This window comes from Mercurialis annua, linkage group LG8, assembly GCF_937616625.2.
Source record: "Mercurialis annua linkage group LG8, ddMerAnnu1.2, whole genome shotgun sequence".
NCBI lineage: Eukaryota > Viridiplantae > Streptophyta > Magnoliopsida > Malpighiales > Euphorbiaceae > Mercurialis > Mercurialis annua.
The window spans coordinates 30,054,248-30,071,877 of NC_065577.1; the positions used below are offsets into that span (position 1 = coordinate 30,054,248).

The 17,630-nt window shown below is 34.5% G+C and overlaps 2 protein-coding genes across 5 annotated transcripts; one reads left to right on the plus strand and one right to left on the minus strand.

The window, feature by feature from the left end:
* Positions 1–2,392: 2,392 nt before the first annotated feature.
* LOC126660138 (uncharacterized) lies at positions 2,393–5,365 on the plus strand. The gene is made up of 5 exons (XM_050353483.1): positions 2,393–2,575; positions 2,967–3,099; positions 3,587–3,831; positions 4,483–4,654; positions 4,963–5,365. The coding sequence occupies exons 1-5, from the start codon at positions 2,427–2,429 to the stop codon at positions 5,227–5,229; spliced, it is 966 nt and encodes a 321-aa protein (XP_050209440.1). The 5' UTR covers positions 2,393–2,426; the 3' UTR covers positions 5,230–5,365.
* Positions 5,366–5,686: 321 nt separating this feature from the next.
* Positions 5,687–17,106, minus strand: LOC126660137 (uncharacterized). Of its 4 annotated transcripts, none has more exons than XM_050353479.2 (16): positions 16,953–17,106; positions 15,737–16,307; positions 14,878–15,121; positions 13,734–14,011; positions 12,696–12,866; positions 11,752–12,519; positions 11,529–11,620; positions 10,184–10,246; positions 9,996–10,084; positions 9,809–9,874; positions 9,033–9,695; positions 8,283–8,357; positions 8,010–8,080; positions 7,854–7,911; positions 6,767–7,025; positions 5,687–6,499 (listed from the first exon to the last, which is right to left on the minus strand). In XM_050353479.2, the coding sequence occupies exons 2-16, from the start codon at positions 16,150–16,152 to the stop codon at positions 5,928–5,930; spliced, it is 3,885 nt and encodes a 1,294-aa protein (XP_050209436.1). In that variant the 5' UTR covers positions 16,153–16,307; positions 16,953–17,106; the 3' UTR covers positions 5,687–5,927. The 4 variants fall into 4 exon arrangements, with proteins under 4 accessions (XP_050209436.1, XP_050209437.1, XP_050209438.1 ...); XM_050353480.2 differs by having other exon boundaries at positions 16,895–16,986; XM_050353481.2 differs by lacking the exons at positions 15,737–16,307; positions 16,953–17,106 and having other exon boundaries at positions 14,885–14,976.
* Between the last annotated feature and the right edge of the window lie 524 nt (positions 17,107–17,630).

Below are 17,630 nucleotides of genomic sequence, written 5' to 3' on the forward strand. Positions count from 1 at the left end.
GAAAATTACAAAAAAAGGCCAAACAAAGCCTTCATTTTCACGCGCTACTTTTTTTACAATTGTATTATTTTTCTGCAACACTTTTCATCAACACGTTCCTTTTTCTTAAGCCTATACATTGCAAAAAAGAAACTACGCCAATTTTACCGACCTTCATCTTCCTCCATTTCTATCTCTTCTGCTTCCTAATTCTCCTCAACTCTTTCATATTCTTCTTCATTATTTTCTTATAGAATCCGTCTCATCCTTCCCACCACTACAAATATTTGCCTATGGATTAAGTGAGTTAAGTTTGATTTTCATGGAAATTGATTTTTCAAAGTTTATGGGTAAAATGCTTAATAAAGGGTAACTGAGTATAGAATTTGTTGAGATGGGTCGCTATTATCATGTGAAAGGGATGGGTCATCAATTTTTTGATTTCACTGTTAATACTTTCCGTTGTCACGATTGCGCTTTTGCGACTTGTTGAGACCAGCACCGCTACTGCTGCCACTTTGTTCGTCTTCAGAGTTGTGTTGTTAATGTTGGTGGTGGTGGTGCGAGAATTGCTGATGTTTCTGTTGCTGGTGGTGTAATTGAAAGTCTCTGGTGTGGAACGGCGACGAAAGAGAATGGATTGTTTATGGGGAATTATGATTTTTAAAGAGTCTAAAAGCTCTATTACTCACCTGAACAGAAAAAATGGGAATTTTTTTATGGGGAATTATGATTAATATGGATTGTTTATGTCACAATGGGAATTTGTTTTTGAAATTCTATGTTCTGCAGAGTATTTGGCAATTAGTTTCGTTTTGTTTTCCAATTTCTCATGTTAGATGAGCTGCTAACTTGTTCTTTCATGTTTAATGTGGAATCAATAACACAAAGCATATAATTATAGTTGTGGCATATTAAACTATTGTGAACTTGCCTTAGTTTTGGTGTATTATGATATGTGAATTGCATTTGCCCTGACAGTGCAAGTTGTAGCTTATTTGATACTTGGATACAAATTTGATACATTTCCGATATGTATTTTATACATATTCGATCATTTGAACTTTTTTTTGTTTTTAGTTTTGTTACATTTATTTTTATACATATTTGATACATCTCCGATATATATTTAATACATCTCTGATACATAATTTATACACAATAAATAGTTTTAAATTGTCAACTTTTATTTTTATTGATTTAATTTAATTAACGGACTAATTCAATCAATTTGTTTTCATATGTTGAAAATTGTAGTTAATTTGATTAGTATTATTACATAAATGTTTTATACATATTAAATAAATGGCAGATACATTTATTGTAATAATATAACACATGCATTTTCGATACATATTTGATACATTTATTATCGGTTTGTAATTTATGTTGTAAATAGATGATTGTCAAAATTTTATATTATGGATATATTTTCGATACATAATTGATACATGTCCGATACATAATATTTATCAAAATATAACAATTCAACATGATAAATATATTTTTTAAATGTACTTAATGGATACAACGCTGATACATAATTTATACATGATAGATACATTTTTATAATATTATTTTTAATTTTATTACATATATTTTTTTGTACATATTTAATAAATCTCTGATACATATTTTATATATGATAGATATATTTTTTTACTATATAGTTTATACACAATATATACATTTTTAAAATATACTTAATAGATACATCGATTTTACATAATTTATACATGATATATACATTTGCTAAATGTACTTAAATGGATATATTGTTGATATATAATTTATATATAATATATGCATTTTTTAAATATAATGAATACATCTCTGATACATAAATTATTCATGATATATATTATTATGAATTAGACCGGCGTTTGATCTATATCAATAATATATCAGATAAATAATTCATAAAGTTCCATGTCTAAAAATTGTATCATTTTTATATTTTTATATTTTTTAAATTCTATATTTTATATTTTTAAAATAAAATTAATAATAGTATTTTGAAATTTAAATATCAAGCAAGTAGTATATAACAATATATTTGTTCTATTAAAAAGTAACAGCACAAAGAAAGCTCCAAGTACACACTGACCCGCGCGTGTGGCTGGTGCACCAGCTCATGCTGACACGCTGATGTCAGCGATCACGTGTTGGTGAAATTTTTTGTTCAAATTGGACATGAAAAGTAACAAGCTTAGGGGAAAAAGTACCGCATGAAAATAACATCCCTTTTTAGGATATTTTTGTGATTGTCTCAAAAAAAAAAGAGGATAACAAATAAAATAATAAAGTAAATAGAGGAACCGGAAGAAATTTTTTTTACCATAGCGAATAAATGTGATAAAATATAGGGGTTTTATAATGAATTTAACCATTTCGGAACCTCAAAAATATAAATTTGCCGGCTCTTTTCTGGTCTATCATTATTTGCAATGAATAAGCTAAGCTCTACAAGCTTTCTTGTGATGGAGGAAGGAGTAGTAAGGTGGATAGTGGACATAAGAAAGTGGGACCCATCTCCCTCTGAATTCTCTTTGGCACTCTCTCTTCTTCCTCAACACCATCACCCCTCCATTTCCAGGTATTTAACTAACCTGCAATCACCTTTCATTTTATTTAACACCCTAGAAAAAACAATGCCCGCACGGGTTTGGTCTGGCGCAAGGGTCACAGGTTCAAACTCCGGCTATGCCCTTTCTAATATATGCAGTGGTTGGAATTAAACTGCTGGCCACTGTAGTCTAGATTTGCCAAGTATGTGGGCTTATATATGGGCGGTCCACATTTTGAGGTTTGACCGTGATCTTGGACGCTTGTGGGCGGCCCACATCCTGAGGTTTGACAGTGACCCTAGACTTTGACTAGGGGGAGCCGGTCCTCGTTACCAAAAGTTAAAGAAAAAGAAAAGTAGTGTTGATTATGAATTGTTTTTATTGAGATTGTATGACATTCAAGCATCTTTGCAATGGTAGATTTGTGAAGATGGATGATCGAAAACGGGCACTTATGAGCCGCTTGCTTCAGTATGCTCTTATACATGAAGTATTGGGAATTCCATATCATGAAATTCTCATAAAGCAAACGGGGGAAGGCAAACCCTATCTAGTAAGCGGATTAATGGCGATACCATACTTGTTTGTTTCTAATTCCGGTTAGGGGTCTTAATTCTGTAGTGATGTTTCGAATTGTGTTGATGCATACATTAAACATTCATTTGTGCTTCTTTTTAGTAATATTTGATTCATTAGTTTTTTTTATGAATGGAATTATTATAGAACGCCAAAACCCGCAAAGCAACACTCAAAAGCAAAGTGCTTTAAGAGCGAAGCAAGAACAAAACAAAATCATCCAAGCAAAATACAATCCGGATTCCTAAACGGAGGATAGTTGTTGTCTAGCTCTTGATTTCAGTGTCTTAGTATTTTGCCTCTCTTTTCATTTTCTATTTTATGTGCTATAAATCATTCTTTTTGGAACTGAAATATAGCTTCTGTTTATCTTGATTACAATGTGAATGGTGATCACTGTTTTTCTATAACTTTTGGAGTTAATTGTTTACTATAAATTTGCAAATGTTTTCCATGGTTTTCAGGAATATTCCGAAGTATACTCAAAATTTCCGAACTTCAATTTCAACGTATCTCATCATGGTGATTTTGTAGCAATCGCATCTGAACCTGTATGCATTGTGGGAGTGGATGTTGTTTGTTGTTCCAAACCTGACAACGAGACAGTTACAGAATTTATTCGAAGCTTTGCTTCATACTTTTCAAGTTTCGAATGGAATAACATAATCAATGCCGGCACAAGTGATGAAATATTGGCCGAGTTTTACAGGTACATTGGCACCTTCACAACTTTAAAAGTGAACTTTCAGCTTTCCTTTTGTTGATATAATACAATGACAAGAGTCTTTCTGACTTCTGAACTATTTTTTTTTAAATAATTTTACTTGGGGAAACTCTAATATGTTAGATTCAGTAGCCCCAAGTTTGTTAAAACTTAAATTTGTGGTACATTTAGTAGGAGGAGTTGCAATTGAGTATAGGAATCTTGCAACATTTACATTATAATCAGTTGCATTTCCGCACTCGCAATTTCTTGTTTAATTGATTATTAATTAAGAATCTCTAAATTTCTCAGAACCAAACACCTAGTAATTTGGTCAGATAGCTTCGGTTATTCTCCGCAGCTTCTGTATCAATTCAACCTTTTTAGTTGCGACATAATCTCATGATGTAACTCAAAAGATGTCGGAAATTTAAATTGATTTGGCATTTGAGATACACTTTGTTGGATTAATGTTCCTTCCAGTACATGAATTTACCTTTACAAAATGCGCATTAGGTCATTAAATGGCGTGGCTTAAAAAAGTACATTTCTCAATAAGCATGATTTAAAGTGTTAAATTGTTATAAACGCTAAATACTAATGTGTACGAGTAGGAATGAAGGATGGTTAATTATCAAAGTGTTATTTCATCTGTAGATATTGGTGTCTTAAAGAAGCATATGTGAAAGCTAGAGGGAGTGGACTGGTGAATGGATTGAACGAAGTAGAGTTTCATCATACGAACTGGACAAACATATTTGTTAAAATCGACGGGAAGTTCATGACACAATGGAGGTTTTGGCTTTTTGAGCTGCAAAATAAACATATGGTATTTATTCCTTAGACTGTCTTTTATACTTCCAAAATCGAACTATGCACCGAGAAACAGAACTTTTTTTTATAATGTCGAACCAAACAGAATTGAACTTATCGGTTTGCTGATTCGGTTTATGCACATCCCTAGTTTATGCATCACAGTCATCATTCATATATTCAAAACCTTATTCACAAGCAAATGTTATTCATGACTGATCGCCTTCCAAGGATCGAATGCTACTTAGCATCCATGTTTAGTTCTTTTTATTCATAGCCCTCTTTACGTAGAGAATAATTGCTGTTTGTTTCCTTGAATTGCAGGCATCTGTTGCCAGAGGTCATCCAATGAATGCTGTTGAAAGTTACAAGAGAACAATAAGGCAATTAGAATTTGATGAAGCGGAGTACGATATGGGACTATATCTTCCAAGCGTTAGATTTGCTGAACGAACTGTAGAACAACTCATCCAAGTTTCACATGCTGCAAATATTACACTCAAGCAAACGAACCAATCACCTGGAAAATCAGAACAGATAACCAGTACAGGAGAGCTATCAACGTCATTTTTGCAAGTGCAAGAAAAGTAGCAATTCAATATTTTTTAGCATCATTCCCGTCCTGTCCTTTTGATCAATTTGTATGGGTGTAGTCTCATTCAGTTAAAATGATTATAAAGAATTAGTTTGCATGTGAATGAGTTGAGAACTTTGATTTCAGCTTTTAGTTCCATTTATACCATCGGTTAATCAAATTGAACGAAAAAACGAACTTCCAAATGACGTTATGCATATTTAAATATAGCTCAACTTAAAATGTACTTAATTTAGTAACTGTGTAATTTTAGCCTAAATTTATGTCAACCAAACACACTAAATCCATAAACTTATAAATTTTGATTGACCAAACTGATTATCTGTATGATATTTAGTGTGATTTGAAATGTATTAGAATATCCTTTATAAAAATGATTGAACCATGCAGAGTCATACGCATAGATGCAATCTTGTGTTGCATGCAATGAAGCATTAAAGAAAAGAAACCAAAAAGAAAAATTATATATTATTTATATATAGAAAGTAAGAGGTTACAACAGTAAATGTCTAAATCATAAACAAAATTTCTTTCTTCTCTTTTAAGCTTGTCAAGAGAAGTATACAAAAAGAATGAACATAATTACAAGAGCAAATTTGCATGGGACATAAATTATATAAGCAGGTTGGTCCCAAGCAACAGCATTATAATCTCACCTTAATCTATTGAAATATACACACTATACTATATCTCTTCATAGAATCTCTGAAAGGTCATCCATAGGTATTTCGAGGCCGTCCATCGAAAAGTCCTGATAGTTCATGTCATTATCCGGCAACCCATCCTCATCAAAGTTGAACAAATTATTCAGATCTTGATGATTGTCCATATCATCACTGGCTATACCTAGTTCTAAAGATAAATCCTGCAAGCCATTAGCATCCGCAGTTCCCCTGCTTTGAGAATTATAAGAATTTGGGCCCGTTTCTCGTTTTTTATTGTTGAATTTTTTACTGATTCCATCTACTGAAGCTGAAAGCTGAGCCGTCTTCTGCTTGGGCTTTAATTTAGTTTTACGATCACCCTTGACATGACGGCCGGCTTTGCTGACAGGATTTCTAGAAAATGTGGTATTTTCCCTTTCTCTCTCACTTCTCTTTCCCTTGGTTCCTGCTGGCAGTGTAGCTCTGAAGGAAGCTTTGGTGCCAACATCGTCGAGCAGCAGCTCTTTCTTCTTCCCTCTGTTCAATAATGGTCTGCTTTTCGCAAAATCAGAGTCATGCGAGCGCCTAGGAGCCCCAGTCACTGCTCTTGTGAGGAAAGAGCCTGTATTTACATGAACACAAACCCATTGAGAAGAAGTTTAGAGCAGCAAGCATCAAAGTATATAGAGGTATTACATATGGGATTCAATAAAAAACGAAAAAAAAAATCTTAAAGAAGGCCTCGAGGAAGAAGTGAGTTAATCAGTAATTAGATCAAGGAGTTGGGGCTTTTATATGACGCAGTGCAAAACAGTGCCTTCTAGCATCCACACAAATCAAAGAATAAAGCATCAAACAAATATGATTACTTAAAACACTAAAACCAAACCTGAAGCGCCTAGATCATGCTCAGACTCAGGAGTTTCATGATGCATACTTGACTTTAAATTGCCATTCAGGGCTCCTGTGTGATTTTCACGAGGAGATTCAGCCAAAATGGCGTCCCGCAGTGGAGGCTCACTGAAACAACTTTTGCCTGCATCTTCGAATTTCCTACATCTTGATAAAGTTCTCTTCATAAAAGCCATGGCAACTTGTTTTGAAACCTTAGGGACACCATACTTTGACGCACAACTTCCTCTCGTAGCCTGTGATAGTAAAATAAGATATTAATATTATTGACTAACAGCATCCTGGTTGGTTCAAAGTAATAATGCGAGATGAAATAGGAACATCGGAGCAGCTTGAAATACAAGGAAAAAACCCTCTAAACAAGGCCACATCCCCCACCAATATAGTGAAGGTGCTTCTGGCAACTTAACCAGTTCGTGCCTCACTCATGCAATGTTTGGATGGACCAAGTTCACAATAGGCTAGCAACCATGATAGGAAAAATTGCAAATTACCATCATTCCATAATTTATGATATCTCCTCTTAAATTATCAAATCTCCAATTCCAAAGTTACCTAGTTATATAAGAACAAATTGATCTCGTATTATTGCAAAATGTACTAAGATAAGGGATGAAATCTAGCAAGTACGGAATATCTATTGAATTTTTATAGCCAAAAGAGGTTTTTGGTGTCACTCATAGTTGTTAGAATAGTGGTCCAAGGAATTGTCTTGGCACCGGAGATTGGCTACAAGATTTTAAATTTAAGTGAATCGGAAGTATAATCGTCAACTCGGTAAGGTGTTAACTAGTCTGTTGTTCCCTGCTTTTCCAGAAAAGTCAACTGGAAATAGACTCCATTGACTTCTTAGATAACACAGGTCACAAACATCTAAGTAAATCATTGTTTATTCATTAGAACGTAGTGCTATAAGACATTAAAGAACTTAAAAGTCACCAAAACTCTACAAGAAGAAAATTTATTAGACATTAATTGAGTAAAGACTCATTTCATAACTTTCAGATCATATGCCTCCTATAGGAGGAAAAAACAAAGGGTAAAAGAGCATCTAAATGAAATACCAGCAGCTTTATATAAGCCAATTCAACAAGCTTGTCCATGGCAACCTGCTCGAGGGTCCTGCAAATGAACCATGGGATACTGATATTCAGTACAGTTTAAAGAAATCAATTTTGAGAATATCTCCACATAAGAAGATACTTGAAATACTATCTTACCCTCCTTCCACTTTCTTGCCTTCTTCGACTGCTTCAATTATCTTGTTCACATGTGCTTTCTTTTCGTAATTCTGCAGAATCAACAATATGCATGATAAGTTGATAACTTTCAAATTTAACACAAGCAGACAAGTCTTGAAACCTTGAGTTTTGAATATGTGCATGAAGGAAGAAACCAAATATGAAATTTTACAAAGTGCTGATTTCAAATTAAGAAAATGCCAAACAAACATGCTGAGTATGCTTAAAAAGGTCATAACTAAGATGTCTAACCTGCTGATATAGTCCCTTCTGCAGGTTGATGATATCTTGATTAATTGCTTCATCCTCTCCGTCTGCAAGATCAGGCTGGAGCAAGAAACAAATATGAAGGTCAAAAACCCAAATAACGGGAAGAAACTGACCGAAAGTATAATTTTTATATGCACACAAAGACACCCACATGCACACACAATAATGAGGGAAAATAGTGAATAAGAAAGTAAGAGTCAGTAAGAATATCTCATTCCATAATGTAAGTTGCATGAAATATTTATTTTAACAATACATTAAGAAATGAATACTCATTATTCTAAATCACCAGATAGGGAGCCCAAGACTATCCAATAAAAACTTCTTGGACAAATAAACTGCTATAAGCTACCAATAAATTGACAGCATTATTTTAATTATCTAAACATCTTCATATTTTACCGAATGTAAGGGCTTATTTTGAAAAATGTTGGGGTTAACTGGCAAGCAGAACAACCCTCCTGTTTGTGGTGTATTTTGAGGGAGACAATAAAACATGCACGGAAAAGGAACAGGCAACACATCCTCTAGATAATGTTGCACAATCACTTTCTTTATTTTTGATTTTCTTCGTAAAAGCTTCTTCTATTGGTTTAAGATTACAAAATTAAAGGGTATCGGTCCTTTTGAGGAATCATTAATCAGATAGTAACATCTACGGCCCTACTGAATACAATATGATATTGAAGAGAAAAGAAAACACAGAATTAAATGGACAAATAAATATGTTACCACTGTTTCAGGATATAGCCCAATACTCTGAAGCTCAACTAAGAGTCTCTCCTCTAAACATAACTGCTGATATTGACTATCTAACACAGAAATGCCAGAGGCATTTGCTTGTACAGCTAGCTTCCCATCATTGTCTCTCAAATGCTCAGAGAACATGGAAATCTCAGAGTTCATAAATTCCTGACTTCCTTGAAAGAAATCCCCATTATATAATTGAGAGTGAACTCTAGTGATCCCGTTACTATTAACATTTCCATTACAGGAAAAACTATCAGCAGAAGATTGCTTTCGACTTTGGAAACCCGACAAGGAGTCAGAATCAAAATTAATAATATCCTTGTTTCTAGGATCAAAATCATGTGGAAGGCAAGTATCACCAGGTGACCTATCTCTACCATTTAAAAAAGATAGATTACTTCCTCCAATGTTATCTTCTAATTCTTCATATTCATCTTCCAAAATCAGAGAAGACAATACTCTTTGGTATAATGGGGTAAGTTGATTTCCCCTTTCCATGGTTCCAGCCAATGAACCATTATCAAGACCTTCATCTGCCAAATTCATATCCATCTCCTTTTTTGACCGAATATGGCCCAGCAAGCTCTTCTCACATTCTTCAGAAAAAAGTTCTGAGTTCAAATCTTCTCGATGCAGAAGATTACCCTGATAAATGGAGAAAAGGAAAACACCGAGGAATAAAACAAATTAAAGGTATAGTTCAGTTAGAATATCAAGGTCACTAAAATTCTGAACCAAGTGGGAAAAGATTAGATTACCGAAGTATTATCGCCATCGCCGGAAAAATCAAGTAGGTTTTCATGAAGCTCTTCTACGGGTTTCAACTGATAGAAAATTTGAATAAGGATAAGGGAAGTTTCTATAAATTATCACTGAAACATAAAGGATTCACATAGTCCAAAGTACATTCATATAATATTTTGAGAAGCAGATTGTAGCTACCACCTTCTGCTTCAAGTTTGATAAATCCTCCATGCATACAGAAGCAAAAACTGGCTCTAATTTCTTCCAAAAGGAACTGGAACATGACAGATCTGCAAAACCAACAAGCTAAGAAGCTGCCCCGCATAATTCGTAAATGAGAATAGAAAAACAAAAATAAAAATAGAAAGAACTGTGTGTCAGGTGCATACAGCTAGCATTGCGAGCATAATTTGCAGCTGATAACATTTCTTCTTGATCATCATCGGATTCACCTGGCACATAAAACAGAAAAGGAATCATTAAGCCAACACCATTATTATTTGAGAATATTATTGCACTTCCATTTCCTTTGGGTTAATTATATATAAAATCATGACCTTTGCGCCAAGTTTCAAAAATAACATAACCTATGAAACATGTCAATTATAGACACCACCTTTCATTTTTTTTCAAAAATAACATCGGCGATTTTTAGTGGCATTTTTGCTGACGTGGCATGACACGTGGCAGACCCATCGGCTGTCCAAGTCCGCAAAATTTCATCAAAAAATGTGCCCATGATGAAATTGAAAAAAAATGAAAGATGGTGTCTATAATTGACACGTTTTAAAGATAATGTTATTTTTGAAACTTGGTGCAAAGGTCATGATTTTATTTGTAATTAACCCATTTCCTTTTTAACACCTTTTCCCTTCATTCCATAAAAAAAAGTATAAAAATGGTCCGCTTAATAAGTAACAAACCATAATAATAAAACATATATCTAGGAACACTACAAGCACGTCATCCTATGAGAAAATCCAATTGGAAGTTTGATAGCGAACAAATGTAGGGGACCAAGAGAAAAATAATCAAATCCCATGGTAAATTTTCTGTTCCCATACTTATCTGAAGCAAATTTTCGGTCTTTTATGAATCCAATCAATGTACAACAAGATGGTATTTGACTATTGAGCAACTGAGTATTAAAATACACTTTCAATTTCTTCAGATTTCATGAATAATCATTTGCAGAAGTGCTTTAATTATCTTCATTTTTTTGAGGGATCAAACCAAGGCTTGGCACAAGCAAGAGTACATTTGTGTTCCAATTATATCTCTATAAATAATAATGGAATCTTCAAGTACATTGGCCACAACACAGAACAAAATTATACAATTTTATTTCCAGATAAGCTTAGCTATCAAACTAGTTTGTAGTAGCACAGCTTGACTATATTTTACGCCAAGTTCAAGGTAAGATTTGACTAGCAAGGAACTAGACATTGATTTTCAAACTTACAGGCAAGAGACACAGTTCAAGAAGTCCTTTTCTTCCAATTACTAATACGCTTAACATTCCAGCACATAGAGCAATATATTTTATCAGGTAGTTGCAGGCTCACTATTTGTAGAACTAAGAAAACTAATTCTAGCATAAATAATTAATTTATACGAGATAAACTACATATTTAATTAATAATATAACAATTTAAGCAAACATTTATAATCATTTAAATTATAACATACTTTAATTCTCTGAAAACTACAGACTTGAGATATTCTGAGAGATACCTGTGAAATCTGGGGAACCACCGTTAGCTGTTTGTACACGCGTGAAGGACTTACGATCTGATACTCTTTTCAGAGGAGGACGGCCTGACTTACTGAACCAGGAAACAGACTAAACGTCAACAACTAAACCTAATTAAATAATAGCAATTTTTATTTTTGATGATAAAACCAAAGAAAGAAGAGGTATAGCTTGCCCCTATTTTCAAATATAAACAACCACCACCTTCCATTTTTGTCTGGAATAGGCTTTGTACTTCTAAGTGGTTTAGCAGAAGGGGGGCTCTCCAATTTGTCCCTCACAGGTGAAATACTAGCCCTCGAAGATGATGCACCTCGACCAATCCTTCCTTGTCTACGCAAGCCATCACCAGTGTTTTCCTTATTCAGTAACTTACTTTTCTTCAAGAGAACTACAGAAGAGCCAACATTAGGGTTTTGAGATCTTTCCGTCATTCCAGCACCACATATTACCTTCTCTTTAGGTCTGCCCTCAAAATTTGCACAAGCACCAGATTCTTCACTTTCAGACAATCTGGCTGGAGATGAAACATTATCATATTTAACTTTAACTAGTTGATTTCCATTTGCCAAATCCTTCGCAAGTGACCCATTACTCCCAGCAGAAGTTAATCGAGTGCCAAAATCAGAAGTGTGTCCCACTTCTGATGACATTTGCATTTCATCATGGTTTGAGACAGGAGACACCACATTTGCTCTTCTAGTACGAGAAAATTTTTGAGGCCTCTGACCAACCCATTGAGCCATTGGAGGAGACGATGATTCTGCAGGCATCGAGCGCTTGCGATTATTGGTTCCCCCAAATGAATGGACTTTATTTGTGTTCGGAATCTCTTCCCAACCATCATAGGTTCCTGTTGTACGAGAAAAATTAGGAGAAGAGTTTGCTGCCATTACAGAACCAGTACGAGGTGCTCTCGATGCCTTTCCCTTAGTCAGACCGACAATGTGATTGTCATTGTTGAGATTTAACCTGAATAGCATGGTTACCATGGTATAAATTTAAAATGAACACTGTGATAACTGTAGTAAAGTAATTCAGTACCAGAAAAGGTTGGTAGGAGTTGCAGCATATAGATAGCTAGTACAAGTATTTAGGCACTGATACTAGGGTGATTGTCCTACAGACTTACTAGAACAAAGACATACTTATTGTTTGCTTTAGCTAGAAGTCTTTCCTTATTCATGCCATCGGAGAAGTCTCTTGTCAAAGAACCTTTTTCAAGTTCATTCTTGAAAATGGTACGTTGATTTGAACCAGCTAGTGGAAAACTTCCATCAAACTTGTTAATGCCACCAGTCCCATTAAGAGACCCTGTGCTGCAAGATAGATAAACTTTCAGAAACATATTATGCATCAATTTACATAGAATAATAAATTAACGTCTAAAATCTTTCCTGATGAGTGCAAAGCAACAGAATCACAATCCCTAGAAAATGTAGTAGACTAGCCTACAATAAGTCAATTACAAGCAGGAATACAGTAAAAGCACTATAACATTGAATCATGCAAGATGCAAAGCCACCACAGTTCTTTAAATTGCCAAAAATATGTATAGATTATGCTTATTTGAGTTTTGAGTAGATAATATGTATAAAAGCAAAGAATCTGGTAAAGGATGAAATAGAAGATATTTTCGGTTTACAATCAAAAGAACATATAGAATGTTCACAATTTTAGGTGTACAACAAAACATTTTTCATCTTCTCATTACTAATATCCAACCAATCTCCTCCCTCTTTCCTGATCCATCAACCCCTCCCCTCTTTGACTAATCAAATATTTTCTCCAAAAGTCCTGCACCACTATTACAAATGCAAATCAAGAGTCCAACACTTGCATTAAAGAAACAAACAAATAACTGTTATTACTTATAAGAGTGAGTGACTCAGTTCTAAGCCCAGTATAACTCTTAATGGTAAGATCCCACTTAAATGGAAATCCAATCTCAGCCAAATAGTAGTAAATTAAAATCTTCAAAAGACTCGGCCACCTTTTTCATAGCATGAACAGAAAGAACAAAAATGTTCTCTACCTGGATGAAAGAAGCTTCTCTCCAATTAAAAACAAAATCTTCTAGCAAAATGACATACCAAGAATATTGGATAGCAGCTAATTCAACTTATGTAAAGATTTGTGAACATAATTTATCTAGTATAAAGGCATGTAACATATAAAGGAATTACCTGAAACCCTGTGTATCATAAGACTGCAAACCAGATTCATTGCTTAACTTATGATGCATGATCCGTTTAGCCTCTCCATCACTATTTGTGGATCTTGCAAAAACAGACCCTACAGAACGTTTTCGTTTCATCTTTCTGTCCCACCCTTCCCCTCCAGCAGGCACTCTTCGAACTTTTTCTTCAGGTAAATCAGAATCTTCACCGCCATCCCTGAGCACATCTCTATCTTTCCCCATGATAAGTGGCTGCCTTGGTAGGGAATTGCTACGACCATCAGCCTAAATATTTCAGAGAAAAAAATATATGAAAAAGAAGATGGCAAAATTGAAAAGAAAAATTAGTAAAGTTTTTACTGACACTATCACCCAATAAAAAAAGGTGTTCAATGCAAAGGACAAAGTTCCAAGTAGTATGGCACCACAAGTATGTCCCAAAGTGAATTAATATACCAATTGAGTTTGACAGATAATGTAGCATAAGGAATGGTTTCTGTGTGTACACTAAAATTTAACTTAAAAAGATACTCTAGCGATTTGAAATTTTAAGCCAGGCACAAGCAGAACCTTTTTTTTTCTAGCTTAATGAGACCGTTTAATGCGATTAGACTTATTGAAACATCCATGGAAGTATTGTTTTATTATAACTTTGGGCTTTTAAAAGCTCCATCTCTTTAAGAGTGTCCCGTGTCTGGACTTTCTTCTACATCAACAACTACGAGCTTCAAAATAGCAAATTTGGGAACCAGGATGGCCCATGTCACTAATTGTATTTCAGGATCACAGAATTTGGTCTTGGGCAGTCTAAGACTATGCTTAATCATACTTTTGGAAACACGCGCTTGACAAAAAAAATACGCCCACAAAAGATTTAAATGGAAAATAAAATAGCTAAATCCCAAATTGGATTAAATTCAAGAGAGACGAATCATTTCACTGGTTCCTAAAATCCTCCAATTTCGCTGCATGGCAAAGAAAAAAAGTGAAAATGACAGGAGAATCAAAGGACCTGTTTGCAATGCTCACACAACATAGAGCAAACAGTTTTAACTTGATATAACATTGTAACATTAGAGCATTCACAAATATAGAAGATAAAGTACCATGAACAGATCTAAACAAACAATTAACAATGTTCATAGACAAACCCGTAACTCTGCTACTGAAGAGCGAACCCGCTTATTCAAGAATATATTTTTAGTCCGGTCCTCTAATCTTTGGGTTCCAAGATCAGAAATATTTCGCTGGATCTGATTTCCCATTTTTGTAAGGTTTGATGCACTTGATCTTTCGCCCATCATCATCTCACTACGATATGGCTTCTTTAAGTTCATTACTTCACAATACTTATTTAACTTTAGCAATGATTCCTTCACTTGTTTTGTTCTAACCCTGTAAAAAACATTTCACATCTTCAGCAGAAAAATAAACATAGCAAAGACATGACATGTTGCCAGGCATACAGAGGATGAAATGTTGCCTAGAATTATGCAAATAAAGTCTTCTATACAAAATATAAGTCACTGTTTCAAAGAACCTACAAGACCAATTAAAAACATTTCACCACCAGATGATCACAAGTAAAAGCCCCTGGAATTGTTGCATGTAAATCTGTACACGAGCCTATGCAAACAGAGGTAAAAGAGATAGATAGAGTAGATAGATAGATAGATAGATAGATAGATAGATAGATAGATAGATAGATAGATAGATAGATAGATAGCTTGATTCCTACGGGCTGTGGTCAACGATAACTTATAATAGTGGACCTAAACTCTAGGTACTGAGTACTGCCAACAAGAGAGTCTGCTGCTGGGGAGCATCTCGGTAAAGGGGGTTGAAACAGGCTGCCAGAGATATTCAATTTTCTTAACATGACCGTTCAGACGGATTTGACCTTTGGCGCAACAAAGCCGCATAACAGAAACCCATAAATTCTAATTTTAGGCTCCATAACCCTTAACCGGTGGTGGGCCAAAGCTCTACAAGAAAAAAAAGCTATATTACCTGGCCTTCAAAGAGGCATCCGACACGCTTGCCCTGAAGCGCTTCAGTTCTTCTGTAGCCACCGGAGGGGGAGGCTTTAAGTGAATAGCTCCGAAAGAATTTTCTTCAGTAGCATTGCCGAGAGATATACCTAAAATCCTCCTTAACTCACCAGACCTAGTGTATTTTTGATCCCCCATAGTTATAGGATCCAACATCAGATGATGAGTAAGCGAACCCACATCTAATGAAGCAAGAGGCCGTGGTGTACTAGCTCCAGAACCAAGCACCCTGTTTTCGCTGCTTTCCCGGAAGCTTCCAGACCTATCCAAAGTTGCAGTAAGATAATGTCCCCTCTGGCCATTTTGGTAGCTTGTTGGGAAACCTAATTCCTCAGGGCTAGCGGAATTGGATTCAAATCTCATATTTCCAGCCATCCACTCACACTGAAGTGAATCGATTCATATATAATACAGTTTCTTTCCACCAGTGCTTGTTCCGGAGTGTCCAGACACTAGACGAGCACAGAATCGAACAACGCAAGGACAGCTCAACCAATTCATAAATAACTACCAAAATTTCAACATAACATCTGCAACACCCAGAAGCTTTATCAATACTAAGCTTTTTGTTTACTTATATTATTTTCTTGAAGTATAGTAGAGGCTATAAACACATTATGCACAAAAACTTTCAATCAAAATAGAAAAATTAAGTCAATTGAACTGGAATTCTGCAACACTTTCAGATTTCCAGAAGTGAAAATAACAGTTTCAACTGTAACTTTCCCTTCTCAACCCTAACTTTCAAAAAAAATGAGCTTCTTTTTTCTACTTCACCACAATTTTCTTAGCAACCAAACAAACCTTAAAGACCAAGGCATTGCTAAAATCGCCCACTAAAACACAGAATTAGCCTCTCTAAAACCATTACCCAACTGATAATTCAACTTAAAAGCATCAATTAAGCAACTAAAAACATAAAAATTCAAACTTTCTTTCCAACATAAACTGAAGTTACTTACAATGTTAAAATTACACAAATGCCCAATTCAATTCAATTCCTAATAACTTCAATACAAACTGCAACTCACTCCAAAAACCCTAACTTCGAGCCCCAAAAATTAGGGTTTTTAATTAAAAATTGCATGAAAAAGTTAAAAAGGAATTAGAAACAAACCCAGTTACAGAATATCAGCAAAACACAAAATCAAAGCCGAAACGCAATAGAAACGTACCAGCATTGAAGGATCGTGATAATCGAATTAGGGGTAATTTATATATTTATTTATTTATGTTTATTTATAATTTTAAAATATTTTAGAGGAAGGGAGAGAGAAAATACGGAGCAGAGAGAGAGGGAGAAGGAGAGGGTCCCGCATACAATTTAGGGAAGCGGCAGTAAAATGAAATGAAATCAGGATCGTTGATCAGGTGTGTTGTATTTCATGATCTTTTATGACCCGTTGATTTGGGAGATGAACTATCCAATAACATCCGTGACGAATATACTATATCTATTTTGTTAAATGATGAATCTATTTTGTTAAATAATTGTTAAATGCCATAGATCGGGCCTAATTACTTAAAAACACCCCGCATTGAATATTTTTTTCGTTTATACCTCAACGTAGAAAATTTTTCAATTATACTCTATTTTGGGGTTTTCGTTTTCACCTCTACCCCAACTAAAGGTAGAATTGACGATTAAAATAATTTAAGAATAAAAACATTAATAACAACTAAATAAAAGAATTTTACCATTTTTTTTTTATTTGAACAAATACAAACAAGTCCTTTAACTTTTAAAAAATTTAAATAAATTCTCATAATTAATTAAAAAATTAAATTATTAAAAAAAAATTAATCTACCACCATACTTCTCCGATTTAAAAACCCGTTGCTAAATTTAAATC